General features: G+C 34.8%; 2 protein-coding genes across 2 annotated transcripts; both read right to left on the bottom strand.

Annotated features, from left to right (window-relative positions):
• Positions 1-693: 693 nt before the first annotated feature.
• Positions 694-18,020, bottom strand: LOC129894543 (receptor-like protein kinase). Its single transcript, XM_055970244.1, has 7 exons — positions 17,725-18,020; positions 17,337-17,643; positions 14,140-14,257; positions 13,232-14,093; positions 9,918-10,111; positions 1,193-4,171; positions 694-1,076 (listed from the first exon to the last, which is right to left on the bottom strand). Exons 1-7 carry the CDS (start codon positions 18,018-18,020, stop codon positions 724-726), a joined length of 5,109 nt encoding a protein of 1,702 aa, XP_055826219.1. The 3' UTR covers positions 694-723.
• Positions 18,021-18,033: 13 nt separating this feature from the next.
• Positions 18,034-19,700, bottom strand: LOC129894542 (LRR receptor-like serine/threonine-protein kinase RGI1). Its single transcript, XM_055970243.1, has 4 exons — positions 19,244-19,700; positions 18,998-19,087; positions 18,439-18,885; positions 18,034-18,368 (listed from the first exon to the last, which is right to left on the bottom strand). Exons 1-4 carry the CDS (start codon positions 19,698-19,700, stop codon positions 18,034-18,036), a joined length of 1,329 nt encoding a protein of 442 aa, XP_055826218.1.
• Between the last annotated feature and the right edge of the window lie 7,692 nt (positions 19,701-27,392).

Raw genomic sequence — 27,392 nt, 5'->3', positions numbered from 1 at the left:
CTCTCTCATCTGATTTTCCTGTGTATTTGCCATTCCTCTGTCAAGTCTTGTTACAAGTCCTGCGGTAACCCATACCTGAGGTATATCTACCTTATTTTAAAGTATCTGCATTTGCATGAAATACAATGATTGTCCATAAGCCATTTCTATTCATCATAGCTGTTTTTTTATTTTCTTTTTGTGAAAATAATTCAGTCACTGGAAGTTTGGAATGCAAAGAAGACTGGTAAGGTGGACGTCATCAGTATTATAACCAAATCCAACAAAAGCTTATCTTTTTCTGCTGAATGTGAAGTGCTGTTTTTTTATTATAATCCGTGACGTCATAGTCCATATGATTAGTACTAGCTTGTAGCAAATCTTTGTTCTTTTGCACTCTCTTTTTAATTTTGATACCTGAAAACTGTTCAGATTTTGGAGCAGCTGGAGAAAGTAACAAGCAAAAGTTGATTACGGACAGTGACCCATGATAAGAGAGTTAGGGCTAGAACGCCAAAACCACTTTTACCGAAAATTGATTTGGATGTCATGCATTTTCTTAGTCTATATTGTTGCATTGGATGTCACAAAGTTAAACAGGAACACCCAGGATCAGGTTATGATGGAATTTGGCCCTGAACGCAAGGATGACATACCCTAATCGAGAAACTGTCCCTTTTTTATGTAAGCAAATAGGAAAAAAAGACTTTGGAATTTGGAAAAGTTGATCATGGCTTTCATTGATCAAAGTTTCATTTCTTCTCTTTGACATCTATGATTCAACTCGACAAGAGACCTTACTACATCCCTCATTGCCGGTCTGGTTCTTGCCTCGAGTTCAGCACATTGAAGTGCCAGATAAACTATTTTCACGGCCTTCCATTGTTCATCTACATCCCAAAGGTTAATTTCTTCATCAAGAAAAGAGAGGAAATTGTTGTTGCTTCTCTGCAAGTTTTTCCTCACCCAGAAAACTATGTCTAATCCTTCTTCAAAGCTGGGGTCTACTGGCATTTTTCTGCAGAAGAGCTCCAATAGAAGAATTCCATAGCTATAGACATCACTTTTCTCTGTCAATTGAACTGAGTATGCATTCTCTGAATTGATGGAGAGCCAAGGTAATGGGGGCAGGAAGTATTAAAAGTTATTAGTTCATCAAAGTAGTTTGCCAAATGAATTGTACTGAAAATTAGCATAGTAAAGTGTGGCTAACCTGGAGCAATGTATCCTAGGGTCCCAACAATTTTGGAGTTTGTCGAGTTTTCTTCAGAAGCTGATACTATTTTAGCAATCCCGAAGTCTCCAATCTTTGGCTCCATCTCAGAATCCAGCATTACATTATCTGCTTTGAGATCTCTGTGAATGATTTGAGGAACAGAATCATGATGAAGGTAAGACAGGCCTTGAGCAACACCAAGAGCAATACGATGGCGGGACTCCCAGTCCATGATTACAGGTGGTTTTCTCTGGTGAAGGACTTCATGAAGAGTCCCTCCAGGGATAAATTCTGTTAGAATGAAGCCATATCCATGTCTGGTGCAGTATCCTCCCAATCTTACCAAATTGCGGTGTCTGACAGAATTTAGGCTTCTCATTTCATCGTTGAATGTTCTCTGAGCTAAGTCAACCTTCTTGACAGCCCAAACCTTTTTGGATTTCACAGATTCCATCTTATAAACAGTTCCATGCTTGCCTCTTCCAATTACATATTTTTCGCTCCAGCCTTCTGTTGCATGTACAATGTCCTCAAAATTTATACGATCTGGCAGATCTTCAATTTCTGACTGACACTTGACGAGCTGGTGCTTATTCAGCAGGGAAGGGTGTTGGATCCAAGTCACTAGCAAGTATATTGCTGCAACTATGACTAACGCGGAAAACACACATCCACTTATTACACCAGCTAAGATCTTCCATTTTACATGTGATTTTTTCACATTCTTGCAGTTACTACCTTTCATGCCTGATAAGCAGAGTCCTGGGTTTCCCTGGGCAGATCCTGGATGTTCACTTAATCGTTTTTCCCATGAAATGGGTATCTGCCCTGACAAGTTATTAAATGATATGTTGAGAAACGAAAGGGACTTCATCTTGTCCATTTCTGATGGTATTGCACCAGACAAGTTGTTGCTTGATATATCAAGGATTTCTAAATTGTCTAGATTGCTCAGACACCTAGGAATTTGACCACTAAACTTATTCATGCTCAGATTCAGTGCAAAATTAGGTTCCCTAAGTTTACTCAGACTGCAAGGAATTGAGCCTTCAAGCAAGTTGTCCCCGAGCTGCAGCTTTACAAGCTTTTGTGAGGAGGAGAAAGTGTCTGGAAGAGCACCAGAAAGTTTGTTGTCCTGGAGTAGAAGTTTTGTCAATACTGAAGATGATGCAATTTCTTTCGAAATTCTTCCTGAAAGATTGTTGTTGCTGAGATCCAACTCTGCCAGTTTTGCTGAGTAATTCAACTGAAGAGGAATTTGTCCTGTCAGTCTGTTTGAAGAAATGCTCAGTCTTACAAGATTCTGAAGCTTTCCAAGTTCTGCGGGTATGGAGCCATTAAACATATTTTCGGAAAGATCAATCGTTGAAAGATTGGTCCAGTAACCAAATGCTGCTGGAATCCTTCCTACAAGCATATTCTGTCGAACATCCAAGTAAGAAATGTTCTCATTCTTTTCAATGTCGTCAGGAATACTCCCCTGCAGATTGTTGTTGGGAAGTTTTACTCTATAGAGGGATTTGCATTTTGCTAGATATGTTGGGAAGCTGCCATTAAAAATGTTGTTTTCAAGAACCAGGACTCCAAGCCTGTTGCCATTACATAGTTCAGAAGGAATTGGTCCACTGAAGTTATTATAACCTAAATCAACCTTAACTAAGCCAGGGAAATTATTTTTTCCAAGATTAGGTGGTACCTCTCCTGTAAGGTTATTATTAGCCAAAGAGAGAAACATAAGTTTCGTCATATTTGTAATTCCAGGTGGTATCTTGCCGGTCAATTGGTTCTCATTAAGAGCTAACTCCTCCAGTTTGCTTATTCTGCCAATGCATTCTGGAATTTGGCCCTGAATTTTATTTTCGTACACTTGAAATTTTATTAGGGCGTGAAGGTTGCAGAGCTCTGGAGGAATTTCCCCACCGATGAAATTATTGACGAGACTTGTCTCAATAAGAGAAGTGCAATTTCCAAGTTCTGCTGGTAATGAACCACTAAGCATGTTACCATACAGAAAAAGCTTGTTCAGATTCTTCAGACGTCCAACTGATCTTGGAAGCTGACCAGTTAACTTATTAACTGACAAATCAACGTAATTTATCAGATCACAACCACCAATCTTTTCGGATATACTACCATTAAACTTATTCAAGGAAAGAGCTAACTCTTGTAAGCTCCCATTCCATAAGGTCTCAGGAATTTCCCCTTCAAAGTTGTTTTCATCTAAATAGAGAAATTCGAGATTTGAAAGGCCCCTAAAAACCTCTGGGGAGATAACTCCTCCAAGATGAGCAGATGCTGCAGAGAATGAAGTAAGGTTGTGACAATTGCCTAGGGTAATTGGCAAAGAACCTGAGAAGTGATTCTGATGAATAAGAAGCTGGGAAAGTGAACATGAGGATGGGAAGTCTGGGAGAGGCCCCGTTAGATTATTTGTGTGGATGTAGAGATCTGTCAAGTTTGGCAAACCAAATAGCTCTTTTGGAATTATTCCACTAAGGAAATTGTTCCACAGCCCAAGATATTGTAGGCTTGTCGAAAGGCCTACCTCAGAAGGAATGGTGCCTTTGAGCTGATTGTAACCCAAATCAAGTTTTATAAGTTTGCTCGATTTGAAAATCTCTGGTGGGATGGATCCTGAAAATCTGTTGTCATTGAGGAGAATTGTGTCAAGTTGGCTGCAGTTTGCGAGCATATCAGGGATGCCTCCAGTGAAATAGTTGCCACTGAGATCAAGAGAGACCAAGCGAGAAAGACGACAAAGATTGGGAAAGGCCTTGTACAGGGTTCCAGATAGAAGGAAGTCTGTTAGATTCAGTGATTCGACATGTGAAGTTGTATCTGAATAGCAGGAAACACCTTTCCATTGGCAGTGTGAGAGAGACTGATTCCACGGGAGCAATTGTTGAGATGTCTCTGGAAGACTGCTTCGAAATCCAAGTAGATGAACAGAATCTTGAGGCAATGAGGCCGAAAAGACTGCAAATATATTGGCAAAGAAGAGAAGGCAATTAACCAGAAACAAGAACATTTCTGTCCTTTTAAAACACTTTGAGAATAGTAGGAGCTGCTAGTTCAAGAACTAATTTTTTGGGCTGAGATCCTGTTGTTTCATAATATGTGGTCCGCAGCTAACGATATGCTTTATTAATTAGTGGGGTAGCAGGTAATGAATGAGTAAAGAAACAATGGAAAAAGGAGAAGAATATTTAATGTTTTTGTTTGGGTAGTTGTTCAATAATTCTGAATGAGGGAGTCGGTCTCTCTCAGTTTTTTTTTAAAAAATATAATACATCACGTTTTCTTAAGATCCATACACGCGATTATTTTTATATGTGTGTCGGCCATGTGCATTTCAGGTCAGAGAAAGTCCAACGGGTGATTACTGTTGGGAAAATATTTTAATAGCTCAAAAAAATATTATTTATTCATCCTTTTTAACATACCATTAATTAACCTTGAATTGGTGGTTAATGAAAGGAGGTTAAAAGCTCTCTAATGTCATTTTCATCAAATTAAAAGATCATTATAACCACTTTTTTTTTACCTTTATTCTCTACTTATTATTGACATGGATATTTCTTATTTATTGGAGTCTCTCGGCCTAAAACAAAAAGACGATTTCTTCATCTATATAAAGTGAAAGTCTTCTTCCTTACAAGAATAGTAATAGATTATATATTCATCCTCACTGAAGATTCATCTATATTGGGTGAAATATCTTTAAGTATGGTGTTTTAGATATGCCTCAAGCTATGAGAATTTTCTATAAGGGTTCGTGATGAAATACTTTCCGTAAGATTTCCAACAATTATAGTTGGAACTATTTTCTTGGTGGAAGGACACAATATCTGCAGAGATTAATCGTGATGTGGTTTTACCTCCCTAATCTGCTTGTAAGAGTTGGTTAACAAAAAGAGGAGGTTGATCAAGTTTGTGATGCTACTTCCTGTCAGGGTTGTACCAAAACGAGCTAGTTGGTCGGCAACTTTGTTTTGCTCCCTAGTACACATGAGTGAGCTCCGGATCATTCAACTTGGGTAGGAGGTATCTGCAGTCAGTAAAGACATGTAAAGCATTGTTAGTTTTTTGAATTAAACCTGTTACTAATTCCTGGGGATCAACATTTATTTGTAGTGGCGTGATGTTAGCTCATGAAGCAAAGCTAACTTGATTTTCCCTTCAGAAGATTATATCAATCAAATATTTATGTTCAGAAATGAAAATGCATGTATTTCAGATGTTGTTTATTGCAATCAATTCAAGTTCAGGTATAAAAATAATTGAAGATGTTTTTTATGTGCCTGATATTGATAAAAGTTTGTTGAGTGTTGGTCAATGGAAAAAGAATTTAAATTATTATTTGAAAACAAATATTGTCGAATCTTTGATTTCAATAAACAAGAGATTTTACAAGTTGAAATAAGAGATAAAAGCTTCTCATTTAATCCAACAGAAGATGCACACAAGCCGTGCAAGACAAAAAATGAATTGGCAGATTTATTAATGAGGTCAATTTCAGTCAAATCTAGAATCTACAATTCCTCAAGCAAGGAGGACCATTAGAATTATGCTTTTGAACAACAGTAACTTTATCTTACTGCTTAGTTTTTTTGAATAAATCCTACTTAATAGTTGGTTAGCTAGTTTTTTCTATTTATTAGTAATTAGTTTATTAAGATATTTTACAGAGATATTCTAGGCTAGTTTATTATTATCTTTTTACTGTTTTTGTTCTTATAAATAGAGTCCAAAAAAACAAATAAAAAAAAATCTCTTTGACCTCATTGCAATATTTTTCTCTCAAAGTCTTTCTTTGTTATTTTCTTAATTTCTTTATTTAAAAAAACAACAGTTTTCCTCCATACCAAACACATTTTTTTATAAACTAGTTTTAATTATTCTCTAAAAACACATGATTCTGAGATGGCTTAATGTTGACTAGGTGAAAGGGATACATATATACATCTGTTGAAAGTGTATCAGCTTTTAAAAGAATTTGAAGCTGAGAAGCAAATGGAAAACAACCAAAGATCGATATGGCGTATTATGAATGTGACTGAAGTCTGATGTTGCTGCATTTCTTTTCTTGTGTACCCTTGCTTCATAATTAATGCAATCAAACAATGCTTCCCCTTTCCCAATTTTTATTGGTCAAACAATATTATGAGATCTTCCTTGCTTATTTCTTTCGCTAGTCAACTGGTTGGACAATTAAAAATACACCTTTAGCTCATGTGGTAATTAAATTGGAGTAGGCATTTTAAAAGATGCCAAATTTGTAGATTCTTGTTGTTCTTGAAATTACAAGATTACAAATTACAATTGAAAAATAAAATGAAGAAATTAACTTCACTTCTTGGCTGAGGCGCTGATATCTCACTTTCTTTAAGGAGATTCAAGCCCACTGCAGTAAATCGTTTCACTGGTCCAGCAGTAGTCCTCTTGACTTGTCCCCTCCAGGATACAACAACCTTATCACAAAAATGTAATTCAACAAACTCTGGACAAGAGTTGAGTTTAAAGCTCTATACAAAGAACACCTCCCTTCAACTATTCCGATTTTATGAGTGCTTTTGAGAATAAGCCCAATTCTCATAGGAAGCGGCCTACTTTCACACTCACATAGGTGAAATCTGTCGAGAGTGCTCCTGTAAGTTTAACACTCCACCCATACGGGCTACAGATTTTCATTAAGAGTTTTTTTTTAAACTCAACCTCCACAATTCACTACAGGAAATAATGCACTCACATCATAGGGAGAGAATAAAAATAGTGCATTTTTTCACAACAAGTCATCATATGATTCGTTTTTCCCATTGAACCTGGTTATAGGATCTCTAGTCTCCAGGTTGGGTTTCCTCATATATGACTCATGGATTTATAGGCTTCAATCTCATCCCCCTCGATGTGCTCCAGACCTTTTCTCTTGTTAAGGCCTTAGTAAGAGGATCTGCAAGATTTTTACAAGATTTAACATAATCAACATTAATGGTACCACTTGTCAAATATGATGTTACATTACTGTGTTTCCTTCTTATAGGTCTGGATTTACAGTTGTAATAACGATTTTGAACTCTACCAATTGCTGCAATGCTATCACAATGAATTAAAATTGGAGGAATTATTTTTTCAAAATAAGGTATTTGAAATAATAAATCTCTTAACCAATTCGCTTCCTCACTAGCTGAAGCTAAAGCAATTAGTTCAGCCTCCATGGTAGAGTTAGCAATTATAGTTTATTTTTTTGATTTCCAACAAACAGCACCACCACCCAATGTAAAAATGTAACCAATGGTAGAGCAGGAATCACCTGCTAGAGTGTTCCAATCTGCATCAAAAAAGCCTTCAAGTACAGCATGATATTTTTTATAGAACAAACCACAAGTTTTTATTCCAATTAAATATCTCATAACTCTTGTTATAGCATGCCAATGTTCATTACCTGGCTTGCTAGTAAACCTGCTAAGTACTCCTACTGCATATGCAATATCAGGCCTAGTGCAATCAGTCACATATCTCAAACTTCCAATTACGCTAGAATATTCCTTTTGATTTATCACATCAATTTCACTTTGAACAGGAAACAAGTGTACACTTGAATCAAAAGGAGTTAAAACATGCTTGCAATCAAGAAAGTTATATTTTTTTAAAATATTCTCAACATAATGTGACTGGTCAAGAAAAATTCCATCACATGTTCTAGTAATTTTTATTCCTAGAATAAAATTTGCCTCATCAAGATCTTTCATATCAAAATGACTTCTAAGAATGTTCTTAGTATCATCAATAACATTCATATTCGAGCCAAAGATTAATAAATCATCAACATATAGGCAAATAATAACATGTGTATTATTCCAAGACTTATGATATATGCACTTATCACACTCATTTGTTTTAAAATCATTTTCAATCATGCAGGAATCAAACTTTTCATACCATTGCTTTGGTACCTGTTTCAAGTCATATAGGGATTTAGTAAGTTTACATACTTTGCTTTCTTGGCCTGCTTCAACAAAACCTTCAGGTTGTTCCATATAAATTTCTTCATTAAGTTCTCCATTTAAAAAAGCAGTTTTTACATCCATTTGATGAATATGCAAATCAAAAATTGCAGCCATAGCAATTAAAAGTCTAATGGATGTAATTCTTGTAACCGGAGAAAAAGTATCAAAAAACTCTAGGCCTTCTAGTTGCTTAAACCCTTTAGCAACTAGTCTATCCTTATATTTATCGATTGATCCATCTGGTTTTAACTTTTTTCGTAAGACCCATTTGCAACCAATTGTTTTACAACCTGGTGGTAAATCAGCTAACTTCCAAGTTTTATTAGAAATTAGTGATTCCATTTCATCATTTACAGCCTCTTTCCAAAAAATAAAATTATGCGAAGATAAAGCTTCTTGTAAAGTGAAAGGGTCATCTCCAACATTAAAAACATAAAAATCAGGCCCAAAATCTTTTTCTACTCTTGCTCTTTTACTTCTTCTTAACTCAAAATCATCAATTTCTTTATTTTTTAAAATGGAAGAAGAAGAACTAGGTAGTGATAAAATATTTTGTTCAATTCTTTGAGCCCCACTATTTTTAGAATCAAAAGGAAATTTATTTTCATGAAAAATAGCATCACCTGATTCTATTACAATATTATCTTCAAGATTAAAAAATCTATAAGTTGTACTATTTGAAGCATAACCAAGAAAAGCACAAGTAGTAACTTTGAGATCCATTAGCCTCACAAAGGCTAGACAACCCCAAACTCTTAGATATCCCAAATTTGGCTTGTGACCTTTCCACAACTCAAAAATTGTTAGTTTAGTCTTTTTATGAGGCACTCGATTTAACACATAACACGCAGTCAAAATAGCTTCACCCCAAAAATTCAAAGGTGCATTTGACTCAATAAGCATGGCATTAGTCAATTCAACCAAAGTTCTATTTTTCCTTTCCACTATACTATTAGATGAAGGAGAATAAGGAGGAGTAGTTTCATGAATTATTCCCAATGATCTAACAAAAAAATTAAACTCATTTGACTCATATTCACGGCCTCTATCACTTCTAATTCTTTTTATTTTCTTTCTAAACTGATTTTCAACCTCATTGAGGAAAAATTTAAAATTTTTAAAAGCATCACTTTTATTTTTCATTAAGTAAACATATGTAAACTTAGAAAAATCATCAATGAAAGTGATAAAATATCTATTTCCTCCACGAGTTAAAATTCCTCCAAGTTCACAAATATCAGTGTGAACTAATTCTAATAAATCAGTTTTTCTTTCAACTTTAAAATGAAGCCTTTTAGTGATTTTTGCTTTACTACAAGTTTCACACTTTTCAAAAAAAAATTTAATCACTGGGATTAATCCTAAATTACTCATGATTCCAATATAATGATCATTAATATGACACAAATGAGCATGCCAAAAATTAGTAGAAGAAAGCATGTAAACAGAAGTAGAAATTTTATTCATTTCAACATTCAGTTTAAACATCCCATCACAAGCATACCCCTTTCCCACAAAAATACCTTTTTTCACAATTATATATTGATCAGATTCAATAATCTGTTTAAAGCCTACTTTATTAAGAAGAAAACTTGACATCAAGTTTTTTCTCATGGAAGGAGTATAAAGTACATCTTTCAAAGTTAATATCCTTCCAGAGGTAAAACACAATTCGACATCTCTCATTCCAAGCACTTGAGTAGTATGAGAATCACTGAGCATGATGGTTTTGGGCTCTCCAAAAGAAGTATATTTTTTAAACCAATCTTTGTCATAACAGACATGACGGTTTGCACCAGAATCAGCCCACCATCCATCAACATTCTCAATCATGTTTATGTCTGTAATCATTGCCACAAAAGGCTCTTCGGTAACGTTTGCCTGAGGTATAGGACCACGTTTCTGGTATCTGCAAAATCGAGCAATATGCCCACTCTTGCCACAGACAAAGCACGGTCCTTTATCATAAACTTGTTGATTTTGTGCTTGGCTATTTTCACCATTATTTTTCTTGGGAAGTCTATCATTATTTTTCTTGAACTTTTTCTTCTTAGGCTTCAAAGAGGTATTTTTGTTAGATTCAGGAGTAGCATATTTTGAAGTAACTAAATTTACCTTCGTTGTGATGTTGCTCTCTTCATTTTGTAAAAGTGCATCTTGGCCCCTTGCCTCCTCTTCCATGCGAATTTTCATGATCAAAGTCTCAAGAGAGGTTTCCTTTTGTTTGTGGCGCATAGTTTTTTGAAACTCCTTCCATGAAAGTGGAAGTTTGTCTATTATGCCATAAATAATAAGGTTGTCTCCAATTTTGACTTCCTCGGACCTGATCTCTCCAACGATCATTATAAAATCTTGAGCTTGGTCTATCACTGATTTGTCATCTATAATTTGGAAACGAAAAAATTGATTAGCAGCATATTTTTTAGCTCCAGCTTCTTCGGTATCATATTTACTCTGCAATGCTTTCCATATTTTCTTTGCACTAGAGTAAGTTCTATCATAATAATCATAAAAATTATCAGATAGACAATTAAGAATATAATACCGACACTTGTAGGAATCATTATTGTACTTTTCCACTTTCTCTTGATGAAAAATTAGTTCATCGTTATCCATGGAGAGGATGTCAACTTTATTAGGATTTTTTTTGAGTTAACACATATGAAACATTGAGAAGACTTAAGTAGAAAAGTATTTTACCATTCCATCTCTTGAAATGATTACCATTAAACCGAAATAGTTTGTTTAGATCTCTCATCTTGATATCCGCAGATTTTTCAATTGTAGCCATATTGAATCTCCTTAAAATTGTTGTTGAAATTACAAGATTACAAATTACAATTGAAAAATAAAATGAAGAAATTAACTTCACTTCTTGGCTGAGGCGCGGATATCTCGCTCTCTTTAAGGAGATTCAAGTCCACTGCAGTAAATCGTTTCACTGGTCCAGCAGTAGTCCTCTTGACTTATTCCCTCCAGGATACAACAACCTTATCACAAAAATGTAACTCAACAAACTCTGGACAAGAGTTGAGTTTAAAGCTCTATACAAAGAACACCTCCCTTCAACTAATAAGAACTCTTTTTTTTAGATAAACTTAACTCTCTCAATTTTTTTTTCTCTTATCTTCCATTTCAAAACAAAAAAGACCTCTCTATTTATAGGAGAGAAAATCATACAAAGATGAAAAAATAATAGAATGTCATCATTATCATCATTTAGTGCACCATTATGATTTAGTGCACCACTTATTAGTGATAATTAGATTAAAAATACATAATAATATGATTTAGTGCACCACTTATTAGTGATAATTAGATTAAAAATACATAATGGAATGAATTAGTCTTGCACTAAATAAAGATGATAATGAAAGACATTTTTATGCACTAAAGAGAGAATAATAACATATGTCACTTATGCAAATTAATATCACTTAATATTGATATTAAAGTGCTTAAACACTTACACTTGTTTATGTTAGCATTAAGATATTTTGAATAATGACTAGACCTTCTATTGCACGAAATAGGTACACACAAATCAAAAAGAAAAAGATAAATCAAGACAAGAAAGAAGCTAATTAAATCAATTAGCATCCAGATCAAGGAAGCAGAATTAAACTTCTCATACATCAAGGAATCAACTTCCATGATTCAAGAAAGGAAAGACACTGATGAAAGGAAAAAGATCACTCAAGAAAAGAAGGATCAAGAAAGAAGAAACACTAAAGGAAGGAAAGAAGATAGCACAATGAAAAAAGGATCAGACGTACAAGGAAAGAAGTATTCTGCAGAATATCTTCAGGAAGGAAACACATGGACATATCTGATATGGACAAGTATACTCAATCAAGGAATCACTAATCCTGGATTGAATAAAATTCCTTGGTTATTCCTTTCATAGCTAACAACTAAATCATCATCAGAAGCCAGTTATAAAAAGCCTCTCGACTACTCCAAAAAAACTACACAACTTCACTTGAACTTGTAATCATTTAGTTCATTCATTTTTCAAATACTCTGTACTTCTATAAGAATACAATTGTAAACAAAAAGGAGAAAGAAAGAGAGAAGTGTAGGTCAAGGGGAAACCCTTGTAACCCAAAGGGACTGGAAGTAGACACCACATTGGTGTTCCGAACTAGCATAAATCTTTATGTCTTCATTTAATTTACGCATTTATATTTTGTATTGTTTAAATCATCTATCTGCAGGCTAATTCGACTTAACGGTCTACTATCGAAATTTTTAAATCACCCCCCCCCCCCCCCCCCCCTCTTAATCTTCAGTTTATAGAGGCCTTCTCTGTGAACATCACTGTTTCCAAGAATTTATTTATATTCTTACGTGGTCTTCTTCAATTTTGGATATTCTTTATCTAAATTTATCGTTTAACATGGTTAATGTTCTATATTCTCTCTGTTGAGCTACTTCCTTGAGTTTTGATATTAGACCAGCACCGAATTCCTGGAGTTGGTGACAATCTAAGGGGAGAAGGTTGGGAATTGGGAGGATTGACCCCAAAATGGAAGCTGTAGACAAGTCCGGGACTTGTCAATATATATGGTGTTGCCATGTGAAAACAATTTCAAGGTAAATTTTGGCAAGTAATATGGTGTTGCCATCATTTAGTTCGATCAAAATCCAACAAGTGATCATCTTTTTCTGCTGATTGTGATGTGCTGTTTTTTTTTTCGAGTCTTTGAATAATTTTTTAGAATCCATGATGTTGTAATCCATAAGATCAGGACTAGCTTGTAGCAAAGTCTGTTCCTTCTCACTCTCTTTTTAATTCTAAAATCCGAGAACTCTTCACATTATGGACCAGCTAGAGAAAGTACTAGGACACAATCTACATTCATATTGAAGCATCATGCATTGTTATTCGATGTTGTTGCATTGCATGTTAAAATTTTTTGAAAGACCCAGGATGACATATTATGTTGGAATTCTGAAGAACATGATATCATTTCTAAAAAAGCTTCATTTCTTCTATTTACATCTATGATTTAACTCGATAAGAGACCTCACTACATCCCTCATGGCAGGCCTGGTGTTTACCTCAAGTTGAGCACATTGAAGTGCCAGATCCACTATTTTCAAGGCCTTCAATTGTTCTTCTACATCCCAAAGACTAATTTCTTCATCAAGAAAACAAAGGAAATTGTTGGTGCTTCTCTGCAAATTCTTCCTCACCCAGAAAACAATGTATAATCCTTCTTCAAAGCTGGGGTCTACTGGTGTTTTTCTGCAGAAGAGCTCCAGTAGAAGAACTCCATAGCTGTAGACATCACTTTTCTCTGTCAATTGAACTGAGTATGCGTTCTCTGAATTGATGGAGACAAGGTAAGGGGGGCAGGAAGTATTAAAAGTTATTAGTTCATCAAAGTAGTTTGCCAACTGAAGTATACTTTGAAAACTAGCATAGTAAAGTGTGGCTAACCTGGAGCAATGTATCCTATTTCCTAGGGTTCCACCAACAAATGTGGAATTTGTTGAGTTATCATCAGAATCTGATACTATCTTAGCAATCCCGAAGTCACCAATCTTTGGCACCATCTCCGTATCCAGCATTACATTATCTGATTTGAGATCCCTGTGAATGATTTGAGGCACAGAATCGTGGTGAAGGTATGACAGTCCTTGAGCAATACCAAGAGCAATACAGTGGCGAGATTCCCAGTCCAAGATCACAGGTGGTTTTCTCAGGTGAAGGACATCACGAAGAGTCCCTCTAAGGATATATTCTGTCAGAATGCAGCCATAATCAGGTGTGGTGCAGTATCCTCCCAGTCTTACCAAATTGCGATATCTGACTGAATTTAGGGCTCTTATTTCATTATGAAATGCTTTTTGAGTTACGTCAAACTTCTTGATAGCCCCAATGCCTTTTGGATTTCACAGATTCCATCTTATAAATGGTTCCATACTTGCCTCTGCCGATAACGTATTTATCACTCCAGCGTTCTGTTGCACGTAGAATGTCCTCAAAATTTATACCATCAGGCAGATCTTTAAACGTTGATTGGCGCTTGTCAAGCCGATGGTTATTCTGCCGAATCCAAGTATTGTTATGTCGAAAAAAGACGGTTTAAAATTAATTTCAACTGTTAGAGAAAAAATGAGTCGCCACTTAATTTTTTAAAGAAATTAAGAAAACTTAATTTAAAAGACCTTAACATATTTAAATTTTAAAAATTAGAGAAAATGAATAATGGTTCAAATTTTCACTTTGAGAAGGTGTTAGCACTCACAATGGCCATTAAAGAGAAATAGATTTATTTGAGCAATAAATCAACTTGAAATACTTGAGATAGTTTATCAAGAAAATATACTCTATTAAATGACTAAGTAAATGAATTTTAAATATGTTTAAAGAGAAGTAGTAGATCTAATGTATTTTAACTAAATTAAAGGCGATTAAGACTTTGATTAAATAAGGAAAATCACTTGAGCTATTTAGGAAAAATCAATTTAGGGAAATACACTTTAGACTTAATTGGTTTAAAAGAACATCAACTTAAAACCTTTAAGATAATTTGGAAGAAAATTATATTTGTTGAAATGTCTAAGTTAAAGAAAACACTTAAATGAACTCATTTTTAAATAACAAATTAACAGAAAAATAATTTCTCTTTTAGGGGAGTTCAATTAAGTTAAACCAAACTAAATCAACTTCTACACAAGTAATAAATAAACGTAAATAAATAAATAAATTATTACAATCTGAATTAAATATAAATGAATAAAGTATAAAAACTTAGCTCAACACTTTGTTTCTGTAGGCCTGGAATAAGTTTTGGGTCAGTTGCATTTTGGGCCTTAGGCCCAATTCCACTATATATTGCGGATGTATATATACTGTATATCAGTGTATACACTACTATTTTTATGTATATCGGACTGTATATACACCATATACAACCTATTTTCAGCTCCAGCAAGCTATAAATCAGCATTCCTTTTAATTTTTTAAGAGGATGACTCAAAAAAAGGGCATTTGAACCTCCGTGGCTCAACGTCGAAATGCAAATAATGGAGAAAGTCCATATTGGACCCAGACGATGGTTCATACAATAAACAAAAAGGATAAAATTAGTAAATGAATAGAGAGAAAGCAATTGAGATGTGATTCCTATTAATTGAATAAATGATACTTAGACATCTAATTTTAAGTGCAATCACTAAGATCTAAAGTAAACCACTATGAAACTTGCATCTAAGGAGGAGATACCTCATTAATTCTAATTCATCAAGTGTTGTACTAAGAGACCAATTCATACATAACATTTAATAATACAAATATGAGCTACTGTATATTAACAAACAAACATATATATATGGCATATGCATTACAATTTCACAGTAAATGAATAGGGACAACACAACTCATGATCCAATTACCACTAAATTCAACTTGAAATGGTGAGTAATTGAGGCATAAGAATGAAATATCAAAACACACAATGAAATATCAAAACACACATATGTATATATGCATAACACTTAAAATGATCACATATAAACAAAATAAGATACCATAATGACTAACAACATGCATATAATATCTATATCTATATCTATATATATATATATATATATATATATATTCAAGTAACTAAAGAACATGAAATTAACCTTATACTAACTCAAATTTTAAAGCAAGATTTAAATGAATTAAGTCATGAAAGTTCTAACTAACTAGTAATTTAAGCATATATTTATTATCTAAATTATGAGAAAAGAAAAAAAATTAAAAATATGAAAATCTATATCGTCAAAGAAAATTACTTGGGAAAATAATGAACGAAACCAAGAGCTTTCACATATTTGATAAAAATATCACTACATTTCAAGCAAGACAAAAAAATTCTATCATTAATTTAATTCATTATAACACATGCCAACTAAAAAAAAAGATTAGGAATCAACTAAATAGAAAACATGAAATAATTAAATAAAATAAAATTGAGAAAAGATTTTACCTCTTTCTGGACAGTGATTGAAACGACGAATTTGAAGCTTCTTCACCACCACAAATGAAGTTCCGATGAAAGTTTGAATTCAAAAATAAATGGACTCAAAATCTTTCTGCTATAGGAATACTATTTTTTTTAAAATGTTGTTTTTCTATTCTTATTAATTTTTTGTGTAAAATTCAGCTCCTATTTCTCTTCTCTATTTTTTTTTTGTTTTTGCAGTATTTTTGTTCTTGACTTTTTTTGTATGTTATTGAATGTTTTTTGGTGTTCTTGATGAAAAATGGCGAATGTTGATTAATTTCTTCTTCTTTGATATTGTTCTTCCTTTCTTATGAAGAAGATGAAGGAATTTTTTACAAAAGAGTGAGGTTGGTGAGAGTAATGATGAAGTTTTTGAATAATGATGAATTTGGTGGGGTGAAAAAGGATGGAGGTAGGAAAATGATGATGTTTGAGAATTTTTAAAAAGTGGGGTTTAGGTGGGATTGGGAGGTGGAAAAGGAAAAAAGGAGGAAGGGGGGGGGGTTAATATTGTACAAGTATAATATATATGTATTGTAGTGAGTTAGTGTTGGGCCAACATTATTATAATAATTTGATTTAGGTGGATAGGTATTAGTATGTTGTAGTAGTGTAGGTTGTTATTGTTACTGGGTATGTAGAGAAGGGGATGACAACATTGGGTTGGAATGACTTTGAGCCCGAATTTGGGCTAAAAAATGACTTGAAATTTATAAGGAAAATGGTCACACGAAAATTGATAACTTAGCCTTAAGCTTAACAAAATAGTCAAACTGATTTAATTGTGAATTCAGCTAAAAATTAGATAAGACGAATCGACAATAATTAATTAACGAGCTTTCCTAATTCTAACGGAATGAATTAATTAACTTAGTTATAAACTAAAAAAATATAAGCTACTAATTTACGAAACAATAAAATTATTTTTATTTTGAATATTTATAGAAATTAATAATTATATAGAACTATATATATATCATTAAAAATTATAAGAATGATAAAAATTTCTTTAAAAATATACTTGAAAATATTTTGTTATTTTATAAAAGTAATTACTTCATATTATTTAAAATTGAAGAAGCTCAATAACTAATATAAGATCAAAATTGGGAGTCACATTATGATTACCATTGAGAGCGCTCCCCCACCAAATGCACCAGCCAGGATCTTCCATTTTACATGTGATCCTTTCACATGCTTGCTGCAGTGACTTCCTTCAGTGCCTGATAAGCACAGTCCTGGATTTCCCATCGAAGATCCTGGATGTGAATTTAATAATTTTTCCCATGAAATGGGGGTCTTCCCTGACAAGTTATTAAATGATATGTTGAGAAACGAAAGGGACATCATTCTGTCCACTTCTGATGGTATTACACCTGACAATTTGTTGCTTGATATATCAAGGACCTTTAATTTGCCTAGATTGCTTAGGCACCTGGGGATTTCACCAGTTAACTTATTCATGCTCAGATTCAGTGCAGAAGTAAGATTCTACGCAGACTACATGGAATTGGACCTTCCAGTAAGTTGTCGCCTAGCTGCAGCTCCACGAGCTTGCGTGAAAAAGAAGTTTTCTGGAATAGCACCAGAAAGTTTGTAATCCTGCAGTAAAAGATTTCTCAATGCTGAAGATGATGCAACTTCTTTAGGAATGTGTCCTGTAAGATTGTTGTTACTGAGGTCCAGTTCTACCAGTTTTGTGCAGTAACTCAACTGAAGGGGAATCTTTCCTGTCAGACTGTTTGAAGAAATTCTCAATCTTTCAAGCTTTTGCAGCTTTCCGAATTCTGCAGGTATGGAGCCAGAAAACATATTTTTTGAAAGATCAATCATTGAAAGATTGGTCCAACAACCAAAGGCTGCTGGAATCTTTCCTGTAAGCATATTTCCTCGAATATTCACGTACGCAATGTTCTTCAATGCCTTCAGGAATACTCCTCTGCAGATGGTTGTTAACAAGGTTCACCCTATATAGAGATTTGAATTTTGCTATATATGTTGGGAAACTACCATTGAAACGGTTGTTTTCAAGAACTAGCACTGCAAGACTGTTGCCATTAAATAGTTCAGTAGGAATCTGTCCACTGAAGTTATTATAACTTAAATCAATCTTGACCAAAGCACGGAAACTATTTTCCCCAAGACCACGAGGCACCTCCCCTATAAGGTTATTACGAGCCAAAGAAAGAAATGCAAGTTGTCATATTTGTAATTCCAGGTGGTATCTTGCCGGTCAATCGGTTCTCATAAAAAGCTAGCTCCTCCAGCCCACTCATTCTGCATATGCATTCTGGAATATGGCCCTGCATTTGATTTTCGAACGCATTGAATATTGCTAGGGTTTGAAGGTTGCAAAGTTCTGAAGGAATTTCCCCACTGATGAAGTTACGGATGAGATTGATCTCAGCAAGAGAAGTGCAGTTTCCAAGTTCTGCCGGTAATGAATCACTAAGCATGTTATCATACAAAAGAAGATTGTTCAAATTCTTCAGACGTCCTACAGACTTGGGAATGTTACCAGTTAATTTGTTAACTGACAAATCAATGTATTTTATCTGATGACAACCACCAATCTTTACAGATATACTTCCATTAAATTTATTCGTGGAAAGAAGCAACTCTTGTAAGCTCCCATTCCATAAGGTATCAGGAATTTCCCCTTCAAAGTTGTTACCATCTAAATAGAGATATTCGAGAGCTGAAAGGCCCCTAATTAAAGACCTCTGGGGAAATAACTCCTCCAAGATTAGCAGATGTTGCACAGAATGCTGTAAGGTTATGACAATTACCTAGGGTAATTGGCAAAGAACCTGAGAAGCGATTCTGATAAATATAAAGCTCATAAAGTGAGCACGACAATGGTAGGTCGGGGAGAGGTCCTGTTAGAACGTTTTTGTAGAGGTAGAGATGTGTCAAGTTAGGCAAATCAAATAGCTCTTTTGGAATGTTTCCACTAAGGAAATTGTTCCACAGTCCGAGAGATTGAAGGCTTGTAGAAAGGCCTACCTCAGAAGGAATGGCGCCCTAGAGCATACTGTCACCCAAATCGAGTTTCAGAAGCTTGCTTGAGCTGAAAATCTCTGGTGGGATAGATCCTGAAAGGCTGTTGTCAATGAGGAGAATGGTGTCAAGTTGACTGCAGTTTGCGAGCATAGCAGGGATGCTACCGGTGAAATGGTTGCCACTGAGATCAAGGGAGACCAAGTGAGGAAGAGAGCAAAGATTGGGAAAGGCCTTGTCCAAGATTCCAGATAGAATGAAGTCCGTGAAGTTTATTGATTTGACATGAGAAGTTGTGTCAGAATAGCAGGAAACACCCTTCCATTGGCAGTGTGAGACAGACTGATTCCAAGGGAGCAATTGTTGAGAGAGCTGTGGAAGACTGCTCCGAAACCCAAGTAGATGAATAGAATCTTGAGGCAATGAGACTGAAAATACTGCTAAGATGTTGACAACGAATAGAAGGCAATTAACCAGAAACAAGAAGAACATTGTTAATTCAGTGTTGTAAATAGTTCAAGTACTAATTTTTCAGCTGGAACCTGAGTATAATGTTTCAGTGTTGTCTATGCATAAACTTGAGACTTGCTGTTTCATAACATGTATGGGCAGCTAATGATGCTTAGTGCGGTAGTAGGTATTCAATGTTGTGATTATGTTGGTTTGTGAAAATTTGGATTAGATTTCAAAGTTATTGAATTATGAGCGAGGCCGGTCAAAAAATGAAGCTTCCAGTGAAGGTGGGAATAATGCTACTAAAATTTGCCATGTTTCTCTCATTTTACATAATGCAACACGTTCTTGAGATCCATGCGCGTGATTATTTTTTTTAGACTCATGTTTGTGGGGACGTGCGTTGTACATTTATTCAAAATACTTCATATAAATTGTATATTGCAAATGACATATTTTATTCCCTTCAAATCTATTGGTATTTACTAAAAAATACATCCTTAATTATAAAATTGATTAAAAATAAGTGAAATTAAAAATAACTAACTATTGTACAAATACAATATTCAAATAAGGATACTAAAATACTACCGTAAATTCTCAATAATAATAACAAAACAATAGAAACCTGTACAATTAAAACAAACAAGAAACATAAACTTTAAACAAACAATTAAAAAGAGACGAGGGAATTTCTCATAAAATTTTTCAACTATTTTAAGTGTGTACAATATTGTGTCAAGTGTCTCTATTTATAGGATAGGATTGAAGAATACAAATAGTTGTCATGAATATGACATTAATCCATTTGAGATCATAGATGAAAGGTGGGAGTAAAAAACATAATGAATATAATTATTAGTGAGAGTTACATATATTTAAATAATGGAGAGTTAGTGAAAATAAAATTTATGTAATGTAATTCACATTAATACAAATATTTATATATATATAAAAAATATAATATAGAATTGTATGATTTTTTTCTTTTTGTGAACAAAACAAAATATTCATGAATTTACTCCAACATGGAATTAATACAAATAATACATATTCAAGAGATTTTATGGTGGTTGATTCATGTACTGATATGATGATTTACTATTTAATATTTAATTTATTAAACAGTTTATAACATTTAAAATTTAATATAGGGGTAAAACCTTAATCTAACTTTTGCCTAACAATCTTCCCACTTTTAGTGTAAAATATATATGATGATTTATTGGGAAGATGAACTCTTAAGTCTCAAGCCCTCTCATTGAGAGTCCACTCCAGACTACGATTAGAAAATTACTTGTTGATTTTGTAAAAATATGGCACTTGAACCTAAACATGAATGAACCTAAAGATGATAAAGATATGGCACTATCTTAAAAGCTAGTTCACAAGGGTACGATTGATCATTGCTCAAGTTCATATAAATAGACAATCAATCTATTTCCTATCCGATATGAAACTCGAATCCACTCTAACAATTGTCAAGTTATATAAACTCATTAACTTTGTTGTTAATCTCGAGCTAGTTCCAGATAGAGACACTATAAAATATAAATAAAGGGAAAACATTAGAGGCATATAAAAATAGGAAAATTTATCAAAACAACAACATTTTAGCATTAAATAGGACTTTATAGCTATAGTTTGCTTATGGATAATAGCAAAATGTTAGGGGAGGAGGGAGGAGAGAGGCGAGCGAGATCTGGGAGAGAGAGGAGAGAGTATATTTTTTCTGTGATTTTGGAGAAAAAAATACAAAACAAACTAATTTGTATCAAAATGAATATATATTAAGAGGAGAGAGGGGAGGGAGATCGAGAGAGGGAGGAGAGAGGATGGTATTTTATATTTATTTTGCATTACATTATGTATTTATTTGTATCAATTGTATTCAAAATACAACACATTGTATTTTATATTTATTTTGCATTGTATTCTATATTAATTTTATATCAGTTGTATTCGAAATACAATGAATACAACTCTTTGATTAGATACAGATATATTTGACAAGAGGATGAATGCATATTGTATTCGTATAAATACAAACATAATTGATAAAAAAAATATAAAAAACAATTTTTTGAATACAATTAAAATAAAATACAAAACTCTCTCCTGTATTTATTGAATACAATTGATATAACTATTTTGCATTGTATTCTGTATTTATTTTGTATAAATTATATTCGAAATACAACTGTATCATTATCTCTTTGATTGGATAAAAATACATTTGACAGAGAAGATAAATGCGTGATGTATTCATATGAATACAAATACAATTGATACAAAAATATAGTTTTTCGAATACAATTGAAATAAAATATAAAACTTTCACCTATATTTATTGAATACAATTGATACATAATAAATTTAAATATATTTCTTCTTATTGGCAGGAGAGAGAGAGGAGAGAGGAGAGGGCAAGAGAGAGAGGGAGGAGAGGTATCAAATTAGGATACCATTAATTTTCTATATAACCAAAATATTACTCTTTTTAATAATTTTTTGAAACTATAGCTATTTTTCATAAACAAATTGATAATTTTTTCATAAAAGTAACACTCAATATTTACACCAAATCAAGCAATATAGGTACAACCTAAGGTATACGACAATGCTTTTCAGAATTGGCCATGAGCCAACCCCATGTTTCTTTTCTCTCTCTCAATTTTATTTAATAATGCACCCTAGTACCGTGTTCAGAACAAGTGCCCGCAGGTCGTTATTGACCAACACCACCACATATGACAACCTAAATATAATTTTCTCCCTAGGACACCCCAATCAGGAGGAATAAACCAGCATTCTTAATAATTTTCAGTGAGAAGGCTTTTATCTCTCTGTCTATCTTTTTTTATCTTATTTTTCTTGAATATTAACTGTGACTGAAGATGTCTACTCCTCAGTTATGTTTGTGAGTTAATGATTGTTCTGTTATCAATGTTTACTGATTAGTCTAGTTAATTGTTTTCTCAAATTTCAGTTTTACTTTGAAAGAAGAACTGGGATGGCTGAAAGGACACATTTCCATTATGGGGGCAGTGGACTTCAATAAGCTGCTGGGGATAGGTTTAGTTGGTTTGTATCTCACCAACTAGGCATTGATCGATCCTTTGACAAGTCGATCATATGCAAAAGTTCGGGTATAATATTGTCCTTTGACCTTGTCCCCTTGTCATGTATAATAGTATTGATTGACAAGAAGAGTTTGAAGTTAAAAAGATGCGGCACAGAACATATTACAGGACCCTTATTTCATTTACCATGGGTACAATCAAATGGCAAAAGATATGCTAGGCTGAGGTATTCATGTAGCATATCTAACTGTGTGATCAGGGGTTAGGCTTGACCCCTACCATGTCTCTAACATCAAAAAAGTTACGAAAGCAGAGGGGAGCATGGACCTAACCTCTGAAAGAGAACAACAAGGATAGAGACGCTAAAATGATATAGGCCTTCATACTATAAGCAAAATACAATGGTTCAACTAACAAAAAGATTATTACATTTGTCGTATCTTCTCCTTATGCTAAGGAGTGAAAGTCAAGAATGGCTGCCAATCTAATGAAAGTCAAGAATGGCTGCCAATCAAGAATGGCTGCCAATCTGCAATGAAAAGAATGAAAGTCAAGAATGGCTGCCAATCAAGAATGGCTGCCAATCTGCAATGAAAAGAATGAAAGTCAAGAATGGCTGCAAGCAGAAAAATGTATACGCGTTTTCATCCTTCTATAAATAGAGGGCTTCCTGCCCTCATTTATATCATCCCAGAAAGAGAGAGTAAGAATACAAAGAGAGTTATACACCAAGATAAATATTGTAGTCTTGAGTGTCCTCTTTAGTAGTTGTTCCTTTTACAAGAGAAAAGTGTTAATTGTTGTTTTCTCCTTCTATTTGAGAGCTGTGTACTCCATAAAAATATAGTGAGATTCTTCTACCCCGTGGTTTTTCCCTTCTATCATTTAGAGGGGTTTCCACGTAAAATTCTCGTGTCCAATTTATTTTCAATACTTTCATCATATCAAACTTTAGTTGTGGTGCTTCCTCCCCCCAACAGTGGTATCAGAGCCCTCGGTTATTCTGTCTATTTTATGCAAAGATACTATCATTGAATAGTAACTTTTCGTGAATAGTAAAATTCGGTGAATATTACTATTCACGTGAATAGTAAATTTCGGTGACGGTACAGTTTGTCACGACTGTTCGCAAAAATATTCAGAAACGATCTAGAAGGGTGTGAAGCAAATAACAATGTCAAGTACAACAAAGTTTGATGTTGAAAAATTCAATGGGTCTAATTTCTCATTGCGGAAAATGAAAATAAAAGCGATATTGAGAAAAGACAATTGCTTAGCTGCAATTGATGGCAGGCCCACAGACTTTGTTGATGACAGCAAGTGGAACGACATAGACAGCAACGCAGTTGCTGATCTACACTTGGCACTAGCTGATCAAGTGTTGTCTAGTATAGCGGAAAAGCGGACGGCGAAGGAAATATGGGATACCCTTACAGGGTTGTATGAGGCCAAGTCTTTGCATAATAAAATTTTCTTAAAAAGAAGATTGTATACTCTTCGAATGGCAGAGTCCATGTCAGTTACTGAACATATCAATACTTTGAATACTCTGTTTTCGCAACTTACAACAATGGGTTGCAAAATAGAGTGGACTGAACATGCGGAGCTTCTACTTCAAAGTCTGCCTGACTCGTATGATCAACTCATCATCAACCTGACGAACAATACAGATAGTCTAGTTTTCGATGAAATTACAGCTGCTGTCTTGGAAGAAGAAAATCGGCGCAAAAATAAGGAAGACAGACAAGCAAGTTCGCAACAAGCTGAAGCTTTGATGATGGTGAGAGGAAGACCAATGGAACGTGGCCCCAGTGGGAGTCACAATCATGGCAGATCTCAATCAAGGAGTAAGAAGAATATCAAGTGCTACAACTGTGGCAAGAAAGGGCACTTCAAGAAAGATTGTCGGTTCAAGAAGAAGAGTGAACACCCTGAGCCATCAAATGCTCAAGGGAATGTTGCATGTACCTCGGATGATGGCGATATTTTATGCAGTGAGGCAATATTAAATAATGAAGGCAGAAAACGTTTTGCTGATGTCTGGATCATGGACACAGGAGCAACATGGCACATGACTTCCAGGAGAGAATGGTTCCATCAATATAATCCTATCTCAGGAGGATCTGTGTTCATGGGAAACGATCATGCTTTGGATGTTATTGGTATTGGGTCCATCAAAATAAAGATGTATGATGGCACGGTTCGCACCATCCAGGAGGTACGACATGTAAAAAACTTGAAGAAGAATCTATTGTCTTTAGGACAACTAGATGATAATGGATGTTCATATAAGACTCATGGTGGAGTCATGAGAATATCCAAAGGAGCGCTTGTAGTGATGAAAGCAGAAAAACTTGCTGCAAATCTATATGTGCTTAAAGGTGAAACACACCAAGAAGAAGAAGCATCAACCGCGTCAGCAAGTTCACTTGAAGAATCAACGATAATGTGGCATCGTAAACTTGGCCATATGTCGGAACGAGGTTTGAAGATTCTTGCTGAGCAAAAACTTCTTCTAGGGCTCAAAAAGGTCTCACTACCCTTTTGTGAGCATTGTGTTATCAGTAAGCAAAATAGACTGAAGTTTAGCAGTTCCTCTGCTAAAAGCAAGAAAATACTAGATCTGGTTCACTCTGATGTTTGGCAAGCACCGGTGGAGTCTCTAGGAGGAGCGAAATATTTCGTGTCATTTATCGACAATTACTCTAGGAGAAGTTGGGTGTATCCAATCAAGAGGAAGACAGATATTTTTTTAATTTTCAAAGAATTCAAAGCGCGGGTGGAACTTGAATCTGAGAAAAAGATCAAGTGTTTGAGGACAGATAATGGAGGAGAATACACTGTTGATGAATTTAATAACTTCTGTAAACAAGAAGGTATTAAACGACAGTTTACGGTGGCATATACTCCACAACAAAATGGAGTAGCAGAACGGATGAACAGAACCTTGTTAGAACGGACAAGAGCTATGTTGGCAACTGCAGGGTTGGAAAAACCATTCTGGGCAGAAGCAGTCAAAACCGCCTGTTATGTGATCAATCGGTCACCATCAACCGCAATTGATCTGAAAACGCCAATGGAGATGTGGACAGGAAAACCAGCTGATTATTCTCGCTTACATATATTCGGAAGTCCTGCTTATGTTATGTACAACACCCAAGAAAAATCAAAGTTGGATCCAAAATCCAGGGAATGCATTTTCTTAGGGTATGCTGATGGAGTCAAGGGGTATCGCTTGTGGGATCCCACAGCCCACAAGGTGGTAATCAGCAGGGATGTTGTATTTGTTGAAAACAAAATACAAGCAAAAGAAGGTAGCACTTCAAAAGAAAAATCAGAGACTACTACAGCTGAAGTTGAAGAAATAGAAGAAGTTCCAGTTTCTTCTGAAGCAGCACCAGAGCAAGAAGAACAAGAGCAAGCTGAGATCGAAACTCCAGGAGTTCGACGGTCAACTAGGGAGAGAAGAGAACCAGCTTGGCACTCAGATTATTCTATGGAGAGTAATATTGCATACTGTCTACTAACAGAAGATTATTCTATGAAAGGCCAAGAATCATCTCTGTGAGTGGCAGCAATGCAAGAAGAAATTGAAGCTCTTCATAAAAATAAAACATGGGATCTTGTTCAATTACCACAAGGAAGGAAGGCCATTGGAAACAAATGGGTCTACAAGATCAAACGCAATGGTAATGACCAAGTGGAGAGGTATCGTGCAAGATTGGTGGTGAAAGGATTCGCTCAGAAAGAAGGTATCGACTTCAATGAGATATTTTCTCCAGTGGTTCGACTCACAACAATTCGAGTGGTCCTGGCGATGTGTGCTATATTTGACTTGTACTTGGAGCAGTTAGATGTCAAAACTGCATTTCTTCATGGAGAGCTTGAAGAAGAAATTTATATGCTCCAACCAGAAGGTTTTGAAGAACATGGAAAAGAGAACTTGGTTTGCAGGTTGAACAAATCTCTATACGGTCTCAAACAGGCGCCGAGATGTTGGTATAAGAGATTTGATTCCTTCATTATAAGCCTTGGATACAACAGACATAGTTCAGATCCTTGTGTTTATTACAAGAGATTTGGTGATGAAGATTTTGTTATTTTGCTGTTGTATGTTGACGATATGTTGGTAGTAGGCCCCAACAAAGATCGTCTCACAAATTTAAAGGCACAGTTGGCTAAGGAGTTTGAAATGAAGGACTTGGGACCAGCAAACAAGATTTTAGGGATGCAAATTCACCGAGACAGAAATAATAGGAAGATTTGGCTTTCTCAAAAGAACTACTTGAAGAAAATCTTGAGACGTTTCAAGATGCAAGACTGTAAGTCAATTTCTACCCCACTTCCTATTAATTTCAAGTTATCCTCAAGTATGAGTCCTAGCAATGAAGCAGAGAGGATGGAGATGTCTCGAGTACCGTATGCATCAGCAGTAGGAAGTTTAATGTTTGCCATGGTATGTACAAGACCTGACATTGCACAAGCAGTGGGAGTGGTTAGTCGATACATGGCTAATCCTGGTAGAGAGCATTGGAATACTGTTAAGAGGATCCTAAGATACATCAAGGGTACCTCAGATGTTACAATGTGTTATGGAGGATCAAACTTTATTGTTAAAGGTTATGTTGATTCAGATTATGCAGGTGAT

This window comes from Solanum dulcamara, chromosome 7 (genome assembly GCF_947179165.1).
Source record: "Solanum dulcamara chromosome 7, daSolDulc1.2, whole genome shotgun sequence".
Classification (NCBI taxonomy): domain Eukaryota; kingdom Viridiplantae; phylum Streptophyta; class Magnoliopsida; order Solanales; family Solanaceae; genus Solanum; species Solanum dulcamara.
The sequence above is the reverse complement of the archived record's forward strand: the minus strand, read 5'-3'. Positions and strand labels throughout refer to the sequence as shown.